This window comes from Anarhichas minor, unplaced genomic scaffold, assembly GCF_050575085.1.
Source record: "Anarhichas minor isolate MPS153535 unplaced genomic scaffold, ASM5057508v1 ptg000045l, whole genome shotgun sequence".
Lineage (NCBI taxonomy): Eukaryota > Metazoa > Chordata > Actinopteri > Perciformes > Anarhichadidae > Anarhichas > Anarhichas minor.
In genome coordinates this window covers 10,581,414-10,602,189 of record NW_027466491.1, presented here as the reverse complement: position 1 = coordinate 10,602,189, position 20,776 = coordinate 10,581,414, and the positions used below count along the sequence as shown (strand labels likewise).

At 42.0% G+C, this 20,776-nt stretch overlaps 1 protein-coding gene across 4 annotated transcripts in view; it reads left to right on the top strand.

The window, feature by feature from the left end:
- The first annotated feature begins 2,284 nt into the window (after window positions 1-2,284).
- shank3b (SH3 and multiple ankyrin repeat domains 3b) overlaps window positions 2,285-20,776 on the top strand; it is a 32,576-nt gene continuing 14,084 nt past the window's right edge. For 3 of the 4 annotated variants that reach the window (XM_076111635.1, XM_076111633.1, XM_076111638.1), the window contains exons 1-16: window positions 2,285-2,666; window positions 12,428-12,599; window positions 12,829-13,032; window positions 14,943-15,014; window positions 15,106-15,214; window positions 16,087-16,238; window positions 16,420-16,549; window positions 16,675-16,712; window positions 16,900-17,016; window positions 17,166-17,243; window positions 17,495-17,561; window positions 17,694-17,916; window positions 18,696-18,871; window positions 18,968-19,081; window positions 19,208-19,283; window positions 19,843-19,925. In XM_076111635.1, coding sequence (XP_075967750.1) covers window positions 12,432-12,599; window positions 12,829-13,032; window positions 14,943-15,014; window positions 15,106-15,214; window positions 16,087-16,238; window positions 16,420-16,549; window positions 16,675-16,712; window positions 16,900-17,016; window positions 17,166-17,243; window positions 17,495-17,561; window positions 17,694-17,916; window positions 18,696-18,871; window positions 18,968-19,081; window positions 19,208-19,283; window positions 19,843-19,925 — 1,807 coding nt within the window. In that variant the 5' untranslated portion in view covers window positions 2,285-2,666; window positions 12,428-12,431. The remainder of the gene's footprint in view (window positions 2,667-12,427; window positions 12,600-12,828; window positions 13,033-14,942; window positions 15,015-15,105; window positions 15,215-16,086; window positions 16,239-16,419; window positions 16,550-16,674; window positions 16,713-16,899; window positions 17,017-17,165; window positions 17,244-17,494; window positions 17,562-17,693; window positions 17,917-18,695; window positions 18,872-18,967; window positions 19,082-19,207; window positions 19,284-19,842; window positions 19,926-20,776) is intronic. The other variant, XM_076111634.1, reaches the window with a different exon arrangement.

The following is a 20,776-nucleotide window of genomic DNA, read 5'->3' as shown; positions in this document are numbered from 1 at the left end:
AGACAAACTAAAAAAACTATTAAAAGGTCAAATAAATCAATAAAAAACATCAAAAACATCAAAATATAAAGTGGTTATAAAATGGTTTGGTTCACATTATCGCACGCATGAGCTAATAAATATGTTTTAGTTGCTCTCAATGTTTGTTTCTTTATTTACATACAACTTTAAAAAAGATCCAAAATATAATCCTCGAGGGAACATGAAGGAGAATTACCGGCAGCATGTTACAGGAAATAATCACCAGCAAACTGTAAGAGTATCAAAAGTAAAAGTACACATTGTGCAAAATTGCTCCACTCAAAGTCTTATATATATATATATATATACACAGTATATATTATGAACTCATTATATGTTTGACATTTCAAATCTTTATCTGAAAAGTACCTTAAGTTGTCAGATTGATGTACTGCAGTGAAAAATGTGATATTTCTCTCTGAGATGTAACGGAGGGGCAGTATGAAAGTGTGTGTGCGTGTGCGTGTGCGTGTGTGTGTGTGTGTGTGTGTGTGTGTGTGTGTGTCTGCGCGTGCGCGTGTGTGTGTGTGTGTGTGTGTGTGTGTGTGTGTGTGTTATCAGTGTTGTACAGCTTCTCGGCTTTTTCCTGCCAAACATCCGTTCCCTTGGCAACCCAGACAGGGAAACAGGAAGTGTGAGTCACAGGAAGTACTTCTAATCTTTTGTCGTTTTTTTTTAAATTGTTCAACATGTCCTCCTGCTGTCCGCATTGTCACCCCCCCCCACAGACACACCAGCTGGCTAGCATGCTGTTAGCTATTAGCATGCTAGCAGCTGGCTACCAGTATGCTACTGACTGACGCAACAGGAAGCTAACATCCCTCTGCTGGTTTGCCACCAAAGGTCAACAGCTGGTTCCTAGCAGACTGCTAAACTTAAGCTGCTAACTGACGACCAGTACGCTAACAGCGCTAACACCACAGAAGTATAATTTATTAATTTATTGCCATTATGCATCACGGGGTTGCACCAAGAAATGCAGTTGAAGCCCATTTGCTACACAACAAAAACATGACAAACAAAACAAAAACAGTAGTGCATTCCTGTACTTACATCAGGAGGAATATAAGGACAGATAATACAGCCGGCATCTTAACATTAAATATTCAACCTCTCGTTGACTAGACTGTATATAAGAAGTGGACATAGTCATAGTGACGCTACCGTTTGTGGCCGTTTTGAAGCCTCAAATTCAGAGATTTTGCTGTCGCCATCTTGGTTTTTGGCCATCGCCATGTTTTTTTGCAACCAGTGAACAGGAAGTGACCATATTTGTCAATCACTGTGTAGCCCCGCCCCTAAAGCATCCCCTGCTTTATGGTCTGTTTGACTCTAAATGGACCATAATGTACTAAATGAACATCATGCTGTATTGAAGAAGACTTGAAACTAGAGATTGAGACCATAAACTCATGTTTACAATGTTTACTGAGGTAATAAATCAAGAGAGAAGTAGAGTCATTTTCTCATAGACTTCTATACAACCAGAGGAGTCGCCCACTGGTGGTCACTAGAGAGAATGCAGCTTTGAGACCAGAATTTCATTAAAATTATAACAGAAGAATATATACATTTATGAACAATAGAATAACAAATTATTAAGTGTAAAGAAGTAATACTGAGACCACTGCAAAATAGAACACATTAGCAATTGGCTCAAATTAAAACAAAGATGTAGTGAAAGCTCTGTTATGCTTCCTCTGAGCCCCTCTGTGATCTCTTATGTTCTTTCAATTAACCCAAACACATTGTCGTCATCCAGTTAATGCCTCTCCGTGTGTCTCTCATTTGGCTCATCAAATGCTAACCGCTAACCGAAGCTAACGGTAAATCCTTGAGTCCCAGTGAAATAGAAAATAAGACATTTTTAATGTTTAATGTCCTCTGAGAATAGAAACAGAGCGATGGATCAATATTTAGAACTTTACATAATACTACCAGTTATAACGGAGGTTGTTCGTCTCTCGCTCTCTGTTGGGCTTGTTGCTAACGGATACCACGGCTTCGTATTGCGTAACTGACTGAACCTGAAATGGTCTCCGCGAAATGCATCTGTGTCTGACCCAATTCTGGTTTTAAACTGCAAGACAGCTCGCTCCGTCGTCGCTATCCTCCCTCCCCTCGTCTTCTGACATGCTGTTTTTTTTCCTTTCCCCTTCCTCTCTCTCCTTCACATCCTGCCTCCCCTTCTCTCCTTTACCTCCCACCCACCTCCTCCCCATCTTCCTCTCGCTCTTTCCTCCCTCTTTTCTACAGGATGGGAAGGGCAGCTCCCAGAATACCGTCTGAAACTCTGAGACCTCTCACTCTGCTGCAGGATTACTACACATCAACCACAGTTATACTACAGAAAGTACTTCACTGTTTGATGTAAAAGTACTTCATCTACTGAGGATTCTGCTCGTCCTACAAGAGGAACTACTTTACTGGTTCTGCTGCTGCTCACAGGGATTACAACGATCTAAACCCACCCAGAGACAGAACCTGGCACCTGGACCAGAACCAGGACAACCAGCGCTGAACCAGTAAGCCAGTCAGACTCTGTAGAGCAGAGCGGGCCAGGACCAGGACCAGGACAGACCAGAAGAGACCAGTAGAAATCAGTAGAGGCCATTGGAAAAGTTTGATGGGACTGCTGACGATAGGTGAGTGAAGTCTTATTTTTACTGGCTGAGGTTTGGACTCGAGTCACATGACACGAGTCTACAGACTGTTTTTGGAGAGAGTTGGTCCTTCCCGCTGCGCGTTAGATCATAAAACTGCTTCTATATTTAATAAACTGGAGGAGAAAGTGGTGTAAACTCTGTGCAGACAGGAAGTTAAGAGACAAGTTGACGCAGTAAAAGCGCTGCCCTGTGACACGCGCTCAACGGTTTATTCTGTAGTCCACACGATCACCGACGGCCGTAGAACTGTAATCGTGTGCAACGCTTTGCATTGTGGGATTGAAGGAACATTTCCACACATCCAAAATTTGGACAGCCAGATAAAATGGTGGTGGGTAAATATAATAAGTTGCAGCAGTTTATGAAGCAATATTCATAAAAAAATATAAAAGAAGGAATTAAAATGAGCTCCACATTAATGCATCAATAATATATATGATATAGTATTCTGCATAATGAGTCACTTTGGTACTTGAAGTATATTTTGATTCTTTTGTACTTTTACACATTTTGTTGCAGGACTTTAACTTGTAACAGAGTACTTCTACACTGGAGTACTTCTACTGAAGTCTGATCTGCAGGTTTGTAGTAAAAAGGCTGAAACAGGAATAAAGACTCAGTTTAGACGAGCTTCAGCTGCTTCCTTCATCTCCACGTTCACGGTGTTTAAACTCTAAGAAGTGTTTTCATATCTCAACCATTTCATCTGGTGTGAAGAAGAAGAAGAAGAATAAACCGTTCTGCCTCGTTAGGAACGTGAACGTCTCGTATATTGAAGGTTCTCCGTCTACACTCTGAGGCCCTGTCCACATTACTCCGTTTTTACTCCGTATTTGCTACGTTTACACTGAGCAGCCACACTACGCCGGAGTTTTGGAGCACCCTAAACGGAGGAATCTGAAAACTCCGCCGAGGTTGGAGGTATTTGAGAACTCCGGGGTTGCGTTTGCGTGTGGACGGTCGTATACGGATGTGCACACTTGATGAATTCTTTGGGTCGCCGGGTTTTTGTTGCCTGAAATGATTCATGTTTACATGTTTTAATTAAACTTGAAGATGTGCTGGGCGATACGGAGAAAATCAAACATAATTTATTTGACCAAATAAATGTCGATATTGTAGAGTTGACTGTCGGTGCCTTCACAGAATATTTATGAGATTTTTGATAAATATCAGTCAGTAATGTAGACATCATGATAGAACTGGTGAGCTGACAAGCTGTAATTACCTTAAAAAAGACCAAAATCTGAGACGATATTAAGTCTCATGTCACGATATTAATTAATATCCATATATTTCTCAGCCCTACATGGAAAAAACTGCTAAATATCAGTCTTCATCAACTCCTCATGTTTAAGTTCCATCATCAAACTTCCTGTTTCCTTCCTCCGTCCTCCTGCTCAGCGACCACATTTCTCTCACTGATTCTCAGACTGTGATCTCTCTTCACACTATAAAAGGAACAAGTCTTTCTCATGCAACGAGGGACAGATCAACATTCATACCAAAGTCACACCCACAACCTCTAGCTTTCACATCAATGTTTAAACTGCACTTCACTGTTTCAAGAAAGCCAGTTGTTTTTGATGAGTAAACGTGAGCACATGATGTCTGATTGGTTACTTTGGCTTTTAAACCAGTTGAAAGTGAATCATTGATGTGAAAGAAAGAATGATTTGAAGCTAGAAGGACTTCCTATCAGGACACACGGCGCTTTCTCTCAGAAGCCGTGTGGGCAAAACAAACCAGAGCACTTTGACTCCTGAGTCTTATTTCCAGATGGAGATCGTATTGTTCAGTCTGTGTGGGAGGAAGAGCGGCTCGGCTCGGGTCAGAAATAACAAAAACGGGAAATGATCAAAATGGTGACCCCCCCCCCCCCCCCCCCCCGAAGTTATTTCAGGACGAAGACTCGGAGCAAGAATTCCACCACCTCTCAGATCGACAATTTAGTGGATCTGAACATCCTGGAGCAAAAGGAAACCACGAGGACAGCCCTGAGGAGACGTTACATAACGGAGAACAATGGAGGAAAGAGAGAAAACGACCCGCTCAACACCAGAGCTGCTCCCACTGAGTGTTACCTGAAGGACCCATTCACATCTACAGCGGGGAGGATACAGACGCTGAACACAAAATATGGTATGATTGCACCGAGCAGAAGTGTTTCTGCTTACTGAGGCGTGAAAGTGGGATTGCCAGAAAAGAGTCTGAGGAGATTGAAAGTAAGGAAGAAGGAAGAAGGGAAGACCCAGGAAAGGATGGAGCCTAATCATTTGAAGGGCAGTGGGGCGTCCTGGTTGAGACGGCCGATATCTGCCGGTGATTGTCGTTGTCGTTCTCCATCTTTTCCTCTTCGTTTCTTTCGAAGTCAAAGCCATGAAAATACCACAAGTATTCTTTAAAAAGAATAGAAGAAGCAAAGATGTTCTGTAGTGTTTGAAGATGGACACAGAACTCATTTGACCTTTTGAGACGGATTTCTTTGTTGTTGTTTGACGTTTCGTTTTAGAGGGGAGGTTGATTAGTTTTGAACAATCTGGCTATTGGATGATGATGATGATGATGATGATGATGATGATGATGGATTTCTTCATCAGAAACTAGTCAGCGATGTGACATGTCGGGTCTCCCAGCTTAAACCCATTGAGGAAGACTTGAAACTAGAGATTGAGACCATAAACTCATGTTTACAATGTTTACTGAGGTAATAAATCAAGAGAGAAGTAGAGTCATTTTCTCATAGACTTCTATACAACCAGAGGAGTCGCCCCCTGGTGGACACTAGAGAGAATGCAGCTTTAACACACTTCAGTATCTCGACAGAACCGGAGGTTGCCGCCTGGTTTCAAGTCTTCTTCAATACAGCATGATGTTCATTTAGTACATTATGGTCCATTTAGAGTCAAACAGACCATAAAGCAGGGGATGCTTTAGGGCGGGGCTACACAGAGATTGACAGGTCTCTCTACCAGAGACGTATACGGTGTCTCTATGTCACTCCTCTTCAGTCCAGATATGGTCACTTCCTGTTCACTGGTTGCGAATAAAACAACATGGCGACGGCTAAATCGCTGAACTCAAGGCTTCAAAACGTCCACAAACCAACGGGTGACGTCATGATGACTACGTCCTCTTCTTATCTATGAACGCAGGTCCGTTTCTTCTATGGTTTTTGCTCTGCAGACGACCGTCAACGAGGGGAATCATCATGTAGAAGCTGTGTAATCGAGCTCGTTCACAGCAGTGTGTGTCACGGATTTATATTTGAACAGCTGTCAGAGAGCTGGCTCGTGTTTCGTCTTTACCTTCACTTTGAAGGTTAATCTGTCAAACGTGTTAAATGAGCTTTTACTCCTTTTGTTACGACGAATAAGAGTTTCTCAGTTTGAAACCTCCGAACAGGTGAAGATGAGAGGAACCATGAAGGGAAACCCTCCGTGGGGTTGTTTCAAAAAGAGCTTCGTCAGTGTGTGTTAGTTGGCTTGTTAAACCGGCTCAGAGGGAGTTTCTTCAGATTCATGAAACACACCAGAGAAAAACATTATGACCAGTTCCTCTGCGGCGCTTATTGTTTCTCCGTCGACCATCTTCCCCCCTTCAGAACAGGAAAGGGTTTGTTTCAGAGCTTTAAATGGCAGGAAGGTGATCCAGAGCCTCTGATTGGTCGATCTGAAGGGTTTGTTTCTGAAGTGGGGAGAAAAGAACTGAAGGCTGAAAATCAAACCCAACAACTCAGAGCTGACTGCAGAGGCAGGGAGTGAACCGACATGAGTCATTTGGACGTTGACTCAGCGCCGGTATTGTTTCAATAAGCAGAGTTTAGTAATATTACAAAGCCTGATAATCTGTTGTTTGGACTCAGTTTACTGTTCTGTCAACAACACTCTGACAACAAATGTGGTGAACCGATAAAACAACCACGTGTTTCTGTCACAGAAGAAGATAAACAAACGTTATGGTCAGAAAACATCAGCAGGATCTAAAACAGCAGACATATTATTCACCTTTTATTCAAATGGAATAAATCTTATGCTTTAAATGAAAGGGCGCCCCGAGTTTAAGGGGATCACACCGAGACGCGTCATTACAGGTGAGGCCGCTTCAAAAACGCCTCGTCAAAGCACAAACACTAGAAAAATGTGGCACAAGAGAGGAGCGACACGTTTCTAACTGTGGGTTTCTATCAGTGCGTTTCTATCAGTGCGTTTCTAGCGGCGCGTTTCTAAGAGTAATAATTTATAATGTTTGTAAACTGATGTCTGGGAAGCATTCAGCTGCTGAAAGCTCTGATCACATGATCTAAATTTGGCTCTTTGAACCTTCACCAGACATCTTTATTGATTTCCCAAATCTTGCTTTCTATGATGTTCATATTTCGTGTTTCATTGTGTACAGTTGTTGATGTTTTTGTAATATTCTTTTATGCTCTTTGTGCAAAGCAAATTCCCCCGAGGAGCAATCAAGGCTTCCTTCATTCCATCAAGGTGTCAGTGGTTCCATTTCATTGAAATAACATTTTAGATGCCTGAAGAGTTTTTTCCACAACAAGCAGCCAAAGATTGGAGATAAATTAGGAAAAATACATCATTTTAATAAGGAGAATATTTTGTCTTCTTTCCTGTAAATAATCTTGTGAGGTGTGGATGTCTGCGGTCGACCTGTCCATGACCTCCACCCAGTTGCATGCTGGGATATTCTGCAGCCCGTTGTGACCATGAACACAGCATGAGTGTTGGTGGAGAATGAATGAATGGAATGTCTTTTAAATCGGGTCCTCTCACATTTCAAAGACTGACATGTGTCGAGGATTCCTCCACTGGGTGAGATGTGAGCGTTAAATGTCGCCGCAATTACCGAGCTTTTACTGTAGTAAATGAGAGGAAGTAGGAAGTGATTCGTGTGTGTGTGTGTGTGTGTGTGTGTGTGTGTGTGTGTGTGTGTGTGTGTGTGTGTGTGTGTGTGTGTGTGTGTGTGTGTGTGTGTGTGTGTGTGTGTGTGTGTGTGTGTGTGTGTGTGTGTGTGTGTGTGTGTGTGTGTGTGTGTGTGTGTGCGTGCGCGCGTGCGTGTGTGCGTCTGCGTTCTGCTGGCTCTGCTTCATTACAGTCACTTAATTTCAGCGTGCTATGAAAATCTACTTAAAATGTGTTTGGGATATTGACTTTTATGGCGATTTTAAATGATCTTCGTGGCTCAATGCAGCTGAGAGCAGCGGCCGTTTTAGAAACTCTCTCTGCAGGTGCCTTCAAGGATGTGCGGATATCTGACACTTGAGATCTTCTTCCTGTGTTTACTAAAAGAAATTGACATTTACCAAACTACATGTAGAGTGGCTGTTTAGTGGATCCAGGTGGGACTACAACACTGGTTTTACAGGTGTTGCTCAGGTTGTTGTATCACGCTTTCAGTCTCCAGAGGGAGCTGAGTAAAGTCTAATCAATATCCTCAAGTGATGTCACTTGAGTCAGCATCGGTTGAAGAACACAAGTTTGAAAAACTGTTTTAAATGACGACGTGAAACCCCAAAAAATAGAATAGAAGTAGAACGAATTTAACTGTTTTCCGTGGTCGTTTTGATGTTGTTAGCTGTTATGGTGACAAAATACCGGAGACGAACAGCTGGCTAGTTAGCTAGGTAGGCTAACGTTAGACCCACCTGCTCAGCTCATTATCTGTAACCAGTGTAGCATTACAGCATGGTGGAATTAGCTAGCTAGCTAGCCAGCTGTCCGCTAGTTAGCTAATTCCACCATGCTTTAATGCTACAACGGTCTCAATGGCAACGCTACACATAAAAATGGTTGCCTCTAGCTAGCATAACACACCACGATCTCACACGCAACTGTTGGTGGTTGAGTTGCGTTGTGGGTAGGCACCAGATCAAGAGAAGGAAGAAGAATGGCTATCTCTGGTTCTGCTGCATCGATTTTAACATTTCCCCGTTATGTTAAATTTAGTTAAAAATTTAATCTGGATGTTATTACTTTACATCCAAAAACACATTTTAAATTGTATAATTGTGTTTATTAGTTTTCTGTTTTACAGAAAAGTTAAATAACAATTTTGTGTTTTTACTAACAAAAGAGCAAAAAGGACAGAATTAAGTAAAATTGACTAAAACAATCAAAAGTACAAAATAAAAATAGTGGAGTTATTAAGTTGTGTCCAATGTTACAACTACAACAACAGTAGGTCTGGAGTAGTCCAGGAATAGACGCCATATTTTATTAAATAAGTCACCAGAGTCAGTACGTTTCTCTAGATGTAAGTGTTTCTGACGTCTCTGAACCATCAGATGTAACTGAGGTTGTGTTTCTCCGGTTTAGGAGAACTAGCCTGCCTGCTCGTAACATTAAAAAAGGTCGTAATCATAAACGCTGTTCTAAACTGGTTGCGTATGACGATGTATTTTAGCTTCGGCCTTAAAGTTAACCTGTTAAATATCATTTGTAGTTAAGTTGCGTGCAAAAACAAACGTATCGGTTCAGCTCAGCAGGACGAATCCTCTCAAACCAAATGTGTGTGAACGCGTCTGAACTCCTACAATTACATTTACTATCGATCTGATATGAATCAGTGAAACACAGACTCCTCTCATCACAGAGATAAAGGACGGAGAGAGAGGCAGCGGGTTGGAGGGTAGCTTCAAACGGGAACTGCGAAAAAATTGTTCAACTGTGTTGCCATAGCAACAGCGAGCATGTAGATCGGGGTTGCTTTTTTTAACACACACACACACACACAGAGTGACACTGTGAGGTTGGCACAGGATTCCCTGCTATTCCAGTTTCTATGACAACTCACAACTCCTTCCTCCTCCTCTTCCTCTTCCTCTTCCTCTTCCTCCTCCTCTTCCTCTTCCTCTTCCTCTTCCTCCTCCTCCTCTCTGTCTCTTTCATCTCCAGCTGTAATGATGAAGCAGAGCATTGAGTTCTGACATCAGCTCGTCTCTACAGGCGTGAATCAGGCAATCAGGTGTTAATTAGCGCCGATGCTGATTAATACGGATGATAATTAAACAGTAATAATGATGTGTTGATTAGAAGACGGCAGCAGAAGCAGAACTTTGATTCTGATTATTTGTTTTTAAAGCAACACCCAACTTTCTACGACTATCTTTATTAAAAAAACGTAATAATTATGAGTAAAAATGTTCAAAAACATGACTTTATGGTCTCAATCTCTAGTTTCAAGTCTTCTTCAATACAGCATGATGTTCATTTAGTACATTATGGTCCATTTAGAGTCAAACAGACCATAAAGCAGGGGATGCTTTAGGGCGGGGCTACACGGTGATTGACAGGTCGTTGTCCGTGTTTTTAGTCTTACAACACAACTCTTTCAGTGTGTTTTCACTTCATAGAAGTTGACATGTTGGTCGCCTATGAAAATGTCTTGCTCAGCGTCGGGTTGTAGCTCCGCCCTCTTGTTTTGTCCCCGATGGTCTGAATAACTCAAACTTGTCGCTAGTGACCTTTTAGAAATAAAGTCTATATTCTCTATGTGTGTGTGTGTGTGTGTGTGAGTGAGTGAGTGAGTGAGTGAGTGAGTGAGTGAGTGAGTGAGTGAGTGAGTGAGTGAGTGAGTGTGTGTGTGTGCGCGCTCAGCGTGGAAAAACAGGATGTGATGTAACATCCTGCGTCCATTATTCTTAGCATTGGAGAAGGTGGAGGTCAGATCTGTGAACAGGAAGTGGTCGGCCTGTTTTCGACTCGTCATCCATTACACTCACACGTGTGCGTTACATTGTGCTGAACACCTGAGTGAGAGCAGCCATTACTGCTGTTATCACCGACACCTTTGGAAATGTAAAATGTCTGCTGTGAGGAGAGTCTGTGGGAGGCTGTCAGATTCATGCTAATGTCCCTCTGACACAAAGTACCGATCACGTCCACATAATAATGCTCCTCACATGTACAAATACTTCTACATTCAATGCAAAACACGAGAGGTAACAGCTTTAATCTGAAGTTTGTTTTAAACCCTAATGAAGTAGTAACATAGTGGAGGCAGTATTGGCTTTATTTACAGTTAAACAACCTCATGATGAATTTAAATAAAGCTCATTAATATAAAGGACAGCTTTCATGAGGTTCTTCTCTGGTTCTGATCGGATCAGCACAAAATATAAAAGGGAGCAAATATAACTTTTACTGATCTCTGATCACGGTTCTTCTCATCATTGATGATCCGTATGAACAGATACAGATCCCTTTGATGTTTGATTATATCAGCTGTCTACAAAGATCCCAAAAATCATGTCAACTATCTGAAGTCAGTAAACCATCAAAAATACTAAATGTTGTATTTTTACTTTGTTATAATAATTTATAGTGATTTTTCTTCTTCATAAAAACACACAATTCAAATAATTAGATTAAAAAGATTCTATTTTTATTGATGAATAAATCTCTTCATTATTATTGTTAATGATGTATAATAATGTTCTTATAGCTCGTGTTAGGAAGTTAAACATCATAATTCATCTCTAATATCTATTTTATATTCATGTGAAAACATCTCCTTCAAACTACTGGATTTATTCTAGTTTATCACTAAAACTACATTTTACAGATGACATGTGAACACATCACGATAACGTTATAATGTACCTTCAGCCAGTACTCATGTTCACTGAGCAGAGCCTGAAGGCATCGTCATGTAACTGAAGTGACCCTCCTGTTGGTTAGCCGTTAGCGATGCTGCTAACGTTACTAGCTCTCCTCCTGTTGGTTAGCCGTTAGCGGTGCTGCTAACGTTACTAGCTCTCCTCCTGTTGGTTAGCCGTTAGCGGTGCTGCTAACGTTACTAGCTCTCCTCCTGTTGGTTAGCCGTTAGCGATGCTGCTAACGTTACTAGCTCTCCTCTGATTGGTTGTTTACAATGAAACATTATCAGAGACCAGAGACTATAAACACATGTTCTACTGAGTCAGTACAACTTTATTTACACTCTGATGGTTAACGTTAAACTTTATTTACACTCTGATGGTTAAAGTTAAACTTTATTTACACTCTGATAGTTAACGTTTGACAAAAACACTAACTGTACCTCTCAGAACACAGGAGCTGCTGGTCTACCGCTGCTTCTATCGGTTGGTTAGTTTGTGTTATTGAGAGACTTTGGTGTTTTAAAGGGTTAACCACACAACAACACAAACACACTGTCAGATGGAGGCAGCAGTAGACCAGCAGCTCCTGTGTTTGGGTAGAGTTAGTGTTTTTGTGAATGGAGTCTGGAAGCTTAGAGCTGTTGTGCTTCATCTCTCTGTCCTAACATTGTGAGGGATTAGAAAGAGATGTTTCACAGTTCAAATAGCAAACTAATGACGGGAGGTGGACGACTCAGATGTCAACATGTCTGAAGAAAAGAAAACTATGGTGCCAAAAATTCATGAAACCTTTAAAAAGGTCTCGTTAATGTGTCGTATTAAGCTGGTTATTACATATAGCTGGTTAGCTTAACGTGCTAACGATTGCAGTTTACGTTCAGTGTTTCTTTAACTAGCTCGCGAGGGAACGTTAGCTTGGATGCTAACAAGCAGCAGAGGCTAATTAAAAAGAACCGTATCCACAGTTTCCGCAACTTTAATTAGTATTTGTGTTCCCTGCAGACTAATCACAGCTCTCTGTGTGTGTGTGCGTGTGTGTGTGTTTCTGTGTGTGTGTGTTTTCTGTGTGTGTGTGTGTGTGTGTGTGTGTGTTTGTGTGTATCTGTGTGTGTGTGTGTGTGTGTGTCAGCCACATGCCTCTGAGTCCGGCTGCTGACACCAAACATGATCGCCCACGGCAACAGGCGGTTACTAACGGCAACCCGACAGGCTCTGCTGTTGCCAGGGACGACGACGCGGATGACACGCCCCCTGGAAACAGTATTGTCGTCCGCATTGGCATCCCAGACCTGCAGCAGACGGTACAACACATACACACACACATGTATGCAGTATGTATATATATTATATATGTATATATACTGTACATATATATATGCAGTATATATATATATTATGTATATGTATACAGTATATATATACGTGTACAGTATATACTAAATGAATGAATCAGCACGACAAACCTGTGAGTCTGTCTGTCTGTCTGTCTCTTTCTCTGTCCGTCTGTCTCTCTGTCTCCGGCTCTCTCAGAAGTGTTTGCGGTTGGACCCAGACTTACCAGTGTGGACCAGTAAGCAGAGGGTTCTGGTGACGTTGACTCAGTCTCTGTCGGATGTTTTGAACTATGGTCTCTTCCAGCCGGCGTTCAACGGCCGAGCCGGAAAGTTTCTGGACGAGGAGCGGCTGCTGAAGGAGTATCCTCTTCCTCCCATCACCCCCATCCCATACCTGGAGGTACAGAATATTTATATTTATATCATTTAAAGCAATAAATTCTTCTCTCAAAACCTCCGGCCCATTGGTTCCTACTGAAAACTTAAACCTCTAAAAACACAAATATTTAGTTATTTTTACTCGCAGTAATTTCCTGTGTTCAAATTTCCTGTGTTCAATATTAAATATATTAACGACATTCTGAATATGATGATCTTATGAGGAAATACAGACAAGATATGTGATGTAACCATAAAACTCTAATGATATTTAATTCTGCTTCTTTTTCACAATTATTAACTTTATTAATTGCAGTAGTTTTTATTTCAAACTGTCCTTTTTCTAAAGTCTGTTTCGTTGCATTTTTTCTTCACGTTTGGATGTTGTGGTCCGCTAACAGCTAACGGCTAACCTCCGGTTCTTTAAAGTGAATACAACGCTTTATGTGTTAAAGCTACATTCTCTCTAATGTCCACCAGGGGGCGACTCCTCTGGTTGTATAGAAGTCTATGAGAAAATGACTCTACTTCTCTCTTGATTTATTACCTCAGTAAACATTGTAAACATGAGTTTATGGTCTCAATCTCTAGTTTCAAGTCTTCTTCAATACAGCATGGTGTTCATTAAGTACATTATGGTCCATTTAGAGTCAAACAGACCATAAAGCAGGGGATGCTTTAGGGCGGGGCTTACAGTGATTGACAGGTCTCTACCAGAGACGTAGACGGCGTCTCTACGTCACTCCTCCTCAGTCCAGATATGGTCACTTCCTGTTCGCTGGTTGCAAAAAAACAAGATGGCGACGGCCAAAATGCTGAACTCAAGGCTTCACAACATCAGTCCACAAACGAGTGACATCATCATGACTACGTCCACTTCTTATATACAGACTGTGTGTTACGCCTGACGGAGCTGAGACGTCTGCCTCGGCACAGAGCGGAGGCAGACGTCTCCATAGATCACAATGAGAGCGCATCTGAGACGTGCAAATGAAAAACACGTCTGACACACTTTGCAGTCTCGACGGGCAGTGAGACAATCATGCTGTTTTTAATAGTCTTTGTGCAACAATGGAGCTCTGTGGCACGGAGGAAGAAGATGTCTCAGACTTTGATACTCACACAATACTTGTTGGTAGATACGAACAAAGATATCAACGCAGCGCTTTTAACTATGTTTCACGAGTTGAACTGAAAATTTTAAGACTTTTTCACTGCACACAAAAGACTTGTTCCTCTCAGACTTTGGTCACGGATTTGTTAAAATTCATATCAGTGATCACTTTTTGCTTATTACACAGGTCACAATCACAGACTGTATAAAAGAAGTGGACGTAGTCTTGGTGACGTCACTCATTGGTTTGTCGTCTGATGTTTTAAAGCCTCGAGTTCTGCGATTTCGCTATCGCCGTCTTGGATTACGGCCGTCGCCATATTGTTTTCTCAACCAGTGAACAGGAAGTGACCATATCTGGACTGAGGAGGAGTGACGTAGAGACGTCGTATACGTCTCTGGTAGAGACCTGTCAATCACTGTGTAGTCCCGCCCTAAAGCATACCCTGCTTTAGGGCGGGACTACAGGGCTAAACTCATGTTTACAATGTTTACTGAAGTAATAAATCAAGAGAGAAGTAGTCATTTTCTCATAGACTTCTATACAACCAGAGGAGTCGCCCCCTGGTGGACACTAGAGAGAATGCAGCTTTAACACATGAAGCTTTGGCTTCACTCGGCAGAACCGGAGGTTGCCGCCTGGTCACAATAAAAGTCCACTCTAAAACATACATTTATATTACAAAAACACTTCAGATCTCACACGAGTTGACAGAGCGTGTCGTTGTCCTGCTGACTGTTTGTACACTCGTATATTTGTGTAAGCATCTTTTGAGTTTGTAGGAACTAGCCGAAACCTTTCACCTTTTGTTTTACAGTTCCGTTATAAGCGGAGAATTTACACCCAGACCTACGTGGACGATAAGCAGCTGGCAAAGCTGCACACCAAGGTACACACTCACCTTCAAGGGAACTTATAGACAAAATGTTGATTTTGTACAGTTTTTTTCTTTAGATAATAATTTAAATCTTGTTTTTCAGGCAAACCTGAAGCGTTTTATGGAACATGTTCACCAGAAGAATGTGGAGAAGGTTTCCAAATGGTTGGAAAAGGGCCTGGACCCCAACTTCCATGACTCGGACACCGGGGGTGAGTACTTATACACACAAAGTACCACTTAAAGATTCACACAGATGATTCTGCTAAATCCTCTTGTTTGTCGTCTTATCCAGTTATAAATATGTTAGCCGTTAGCATCGGTGCTACGTCTGTTTTCTGTTGTTACCTTGATTCAGATCGTGTCCACCAGCTCTTTAACCAGCATTCATAAAATAGATTTACAAATATTGTACAGTCGTCAAAGGCTAGAGACAAATCATTATTTTGATCCTGTTTCGATTGTGCCATAAATTACACATATGATATTTGTCAATGTAAAAGATAATTTTCCACGTAAGAAAGTTGCATTTTGTTGTAAAACTGCTGAAGTGTAAGAAGGAAATACATAATTATTTAGACGACATACAAAAGTAGCGTACGTGACGTTTCTCTCTGAAGCTACGATCGTTCTTTCTCTTCCCAGGTGATGAAAAGAGTCGCTTGATAAAAACACATCGCATAAGATACCGTTGGAAAATAGCTACGTTAGCTAGCTAGCTAGCAAGCCAAGCTAACGCCCAAATTGGTGTTTGGTGACGTTCGTTGTGCGAGACGAGAGGTTCAGTTCATTGAATTAATCTTTGCAACGACAAAATGAGACTTTCTTGACGTGCAACATGATCTTGTAAATCGACAAACTATTACTGTACATATTCTTTCCGACATAAGGTCCCATGGGGGACACCGGAAGATGATTTAAATGTGGTTTAAAATCTTTAAACCTAAAAAAAGACATTTAAAACTCCTCCTCATGTGATTAAACCTCCACATTCCCAGAAACAACAGTGAAGACGTGGCCGCGCTGTAGTTACTTTCGGTAACAGTAATAACTGGTTTTGTTTCGGTGTCTCTTTGTGTCTCAGAGTGTCCTCTGACTCTGGCGGTCCAGCTGGAGGAGAGCGGGGACTTAATCAAAGTCCTCCGCAGTGGAGGAGCCCACCTGGACTTCAGGACCAGAGACGGTATCACCGCTCTGCATCGGGCCGTCCTCTGCAGGAACAGCGCTTCTCTCAGTGTAAGAACGCAACAATCACTGCTGCATTATGGGAAATGTTCAATGTAGTTGTCCCAAAGGCAGTGGTACAATGTAAGAAGTATAGTTACTCAAGTACTGTACTTTATTGCACTCCAGGTCTCCATTAATTGCTACAATAAGATTAAATGAATCAGTGCTGTTGTCCTGTTCTGGTCCTCAGACTCTGCTGGACCTCGGAGCGTCTCCGGACTACAAGGACAGCAGAGGTCTGACTCCTCTCTATCACTCCGCCATGGTGGGCGGCGCCCCCTACTGCTGCGAGCTACTGCTGCAGGACCACGCCACCATCGGTACGGTGGCTCACAGGAGTCAAACCCAGCTGCTGTTGTGTGTGTGTGTGTGTGTCTGCAGCCCTTTAAAACATTACTGTGTGACTGCTTTTATTGTTTATTAATTTGGTGTATTTTGGGTTCAGGGATGACTGATGAGAACGGCTGGCAGGAAATCCACCAGGTGACACACACACACACAGACACACACACACTCACACTCACACACATTCGCATACACACACACACACACTCACACACACACACACACACTCACTCACACACACACACACACTCTTGCACGAAAATACACAATCAGTTAAATTACTTTCCCTAAACAATTATGATTGTGTGTGTGTGTGTGAGCTCAGGCATGTCGCTATGGTAACGTGCAGCACTTGGAGCACCTGCTGTTCTACGGCGCCGACATGAGTTCCCAGAATGCATCGGGAAACACCGCGCTGCACCTCTGTGCTCTCTACAACCAGGTAATACACGACAAACACTCGAGTTTTCAACCGCGTTAATCACAAAAAGTATCTAGTTTTCATCCTTTGTATTGTCGTTCTGCAGGTAATGTGTTGTTATTTACATGTTTATTTTGAAGATAATTAAATAATTGCTGCTGGTTTTGCAGGACAGTTGTGCCAGAGTGTTGCTGTTCAGAGGAGCAAATAAGGACATCAAAAACTACAACAACCAGACTGCCTTCCAGGTAAAACAAATACAAAAACCATCCTGCCTTGAGCTTGAAGCTGAGGGCCACAGACAGGAAGTCAGACATTTTATTTAACATTTTTAGTTTGAGTCCAAAGTCTGATTCCGCTGTTATAACATGCCTGAACTCTCTGTGTGTGTGTGTGTGTGTGTGTGTGTGTGTGTGTGTGTGTGTGTGTGTGTGTGTGTGTGTGTGTGTGTGTGTGTGTGTGTGTGTGTGTGTGTGTGTGTGTGTGTGTGTGTGTGTAGGTGGGAATAATTGCTGGGAACTTCGATCTTGCAGAAATCATAAAAATCCACAAAACCTCTGATGTTGGTGAGTTGGCTGAGAGTGTAAACACATTTAAATTGTGTGTGTAAGCACACACGTTACAGTAGCTGGTAAAGTTAACTGTGTATGTCTGTGTGTGTGTGTGTGTTTGTGTGTATATGTTTACATGTGCCCAAGTAGTTCCCTTCAGAGAAACTCCATCCTACACAAAGCGCCGCAGAGCCGGCATGACCAGGTCATTGGCAGGAAATGGTCTGTCTTCTCCACGCTCTCTGATTCGCTCAGCTAGTGACAACGTTCTGGAAAGCCCCGCCTCCTCTCCTGGCCCCTCCCTCCAAAGCCTGGAAACGCACCACGACACGCACACACATTCGCTACGACGACACACGCGGCGACTCAGGTACACATGTCAACACTTATACAGACACAGGCAAAGTATATATTTACACACTGTTTTTACACACAAGTCATCGTAGTTTCTATCGCTGTAATTAGTAGTCATCATCAGTATTGGTGTAGTTAGCACTATAACTGGTGTAGTTGACCTTAGTCATGGTGTAGTTAGTGAAGGCGTTAGTGTAGTTGACATCCGTGTTGGTGTAGTTGGCATTAGTACTATTGACATTAATAGTGTTGTTGTTGGCTAGTGTCGTTAGCGTCAATAACGCTGTAGTTTGCATTAGTACTGGTGTAGTTAGTGAATGTATCAGTGTAGTTATCATCAGTACTGTTCTAGTTAATGTTAGTACTGGTGTAGTTAGCGTCAGTACTATTGACATTAGTACTGTTGTTGTTGGCCAGTGTAGCTAGCATCAATACCGCTGTAGTTGGCACTAGTACTGGTGAAGTTGACACCGGTACTGTTGTAGTTTGCTAGTGTGGGTAGCATCGATACCGCTGTAATTAGCATTAGCACTGGTGTCGTTAAGGCATTGGTGTAGTTTGCACCAATACTGGTGTAGCTGAAATCAGTATCAGTTTTCCTCACTACTGGTATAGATGCAACAGCTTTCATTGCTTCAAATTACAATTGCAGTTGGAAACAGTATTGTTAGTAGTTGTTTGGTGAATCTTCACCTGGCTTTACTGTATAAATCTGACTGCCATGTTTTTATAGTTGACAACAGTTTCAGTGTTGGCGTAGTTGGTAACACTACTGCCTGACCTGTCTGTCTGCAGCCCGAGCGGTGGAGGCCATGTGGAGGCCAGCCCCCCCTCCTCCCCTCCACCGACCCCCCAGATGAGGAAGAGGAGGCTGTACAGCGCCGTACCGGGACGCACCTTCATCGCCACCCGGTCCCACGTCCCCCAGGGGCCCGGAGAGATCCAGCTGCACCGAGGAGAGAGGGTGAAAGGTCAGACTGTAGCTCCGTGTGTACAGTGAAGACGGTAGTACTTTGGTGTATATCTGCAGTAGTAATACTTTAATACTGTGTGTTGTGGATCTACAGTTCTGTCTATCGGTGAAGGAGGATTCTGGGAAGGAAGTGTTAAAGGAAGAACTGGTTGGTTTCCTGCCGACTGTGTTGAGGAAGTCCAGATGAGACAATACGACTCACGAACGGGTAAATAACAACAATAATAATGATGTTTATGGCTGGGTGTAACATTCAATATATGAAACAGATGAGATGTTGGTGAATCCTATTCTATATATATATACACTGTACCTTATGATTTATATGTTTCAGAGACGAGGGAGGACCGCACTAAGAGACTGTTCAGACATTACACTGTGGGGTCCTATGACAACTACACCTCCTACAGGTGATACACCGTCATTACTCTGCTGGTTCGTTCGGTGGTTCATTTATTGGCTTAAACTGACAACACACACATATGTAATAAAATAAAATGCAGACGAAATATCAGTTGAGAACGCTGCTTTAAATATCATAATTAGTAACTAAAAAGAATAGTTAAATAATAGTTTTTTTACAGATATCAATGATATTCATGAGCTACATGATGTTAGTAAAACTTCTGTTTATACTACACAGAATACATGGTACCCACTACAAATATAATGTTTAATCTGAATCAGCTTTATCGGTCAAGTATGTAAAGATTTTACACAGAATATGACGCAAAAATGTAAACAAGTGAAGTAGTATGATGCACATATTTGTTTCCATACTTATTTCTATTTCTCTCTGTTTGTATATATTTCTATTCTAGAATGGAACTGTAACGTAAACCAATGTAAACCCTGGAACTGTCTTAAGCTTTCTAACTCTCTGCACAGTTTATTTAGAATTCTTGAATTTACTTTTGAATCTAAACTTACCAATAAACCTGAGATTTGACTTATTTATTTGTCGGTTAGTGACTATGTGATCGAGGAGAAGACGGCCGTGCTGCAGAAGAGAGAGAGCGAGGGATTCGGCTTCGTCCTCCGAGGAGCTAAAGGTAGAAACAGGAGGATGATGGAGGAGCGGTGGGTGTTCGGAGGTGTTGAGGAAAGAAAAGAGAAAGATATTTAAAACAGAGCAAAGTCTTCAGAGGAAGACCGGTGAGCTTTATAAACTCCTCGCTGTGTCGTTTCATAATAACTACAGAGTCCACTGAGTCTTATCCTTGAAAGACTACAACCCCCATCCTATCATGTAGCAATGGAAGAAGTACTCAGATTAACTTTAATTACTGAAGTAAAAGCAGCAAAACAATGTAAAAGATATTCTGTTACAGGTAAAAGTCCTGCATTGAAAATCTTACTTGAAGAAACAGTGAGTAACATTTAAGGGATCCATTGGCAGAAATTAAATATAATATAATAAATATGTTTTCATTTGTGTAAAAATCGCCTGAAAATACAAATAGTTGTGTTTTTGTTACCTTCAAACGAGTCGTTTATCTCCTGATACGGAGCGGATCCTCTTCACGAAGCCGCCATGTTTCTACAGTAGCCCAGAAGGGACAAACCAAAGACTGGCTCCAGGCACAGTTTCTGAATACGGGTGTATTTCCTCCATGGATTGTGCGTTTTGATCATAGACTGTATTTAAGAAGTAGACGTAGTCATAGTGGCGTTGTTGGTTTGTGGTCTGCCGTTTTGAAGCTTTGAGTTTAGCGATTTCGCCGTCGCCATCTTGGATTATGGAGCCCTGTCGCCATCTTGTTTTTTTTGCAACCAGTGAACAGGAAGTGACCATATCTGGACTGAGGAGGAGTGACGTAGAGACGCCGTATACGTCTCTGCTAGAGACCTGTCAATCACCGTGTAGCCCCGCCCTAAAGCATCCCCTGCTTTATGGTCTGTT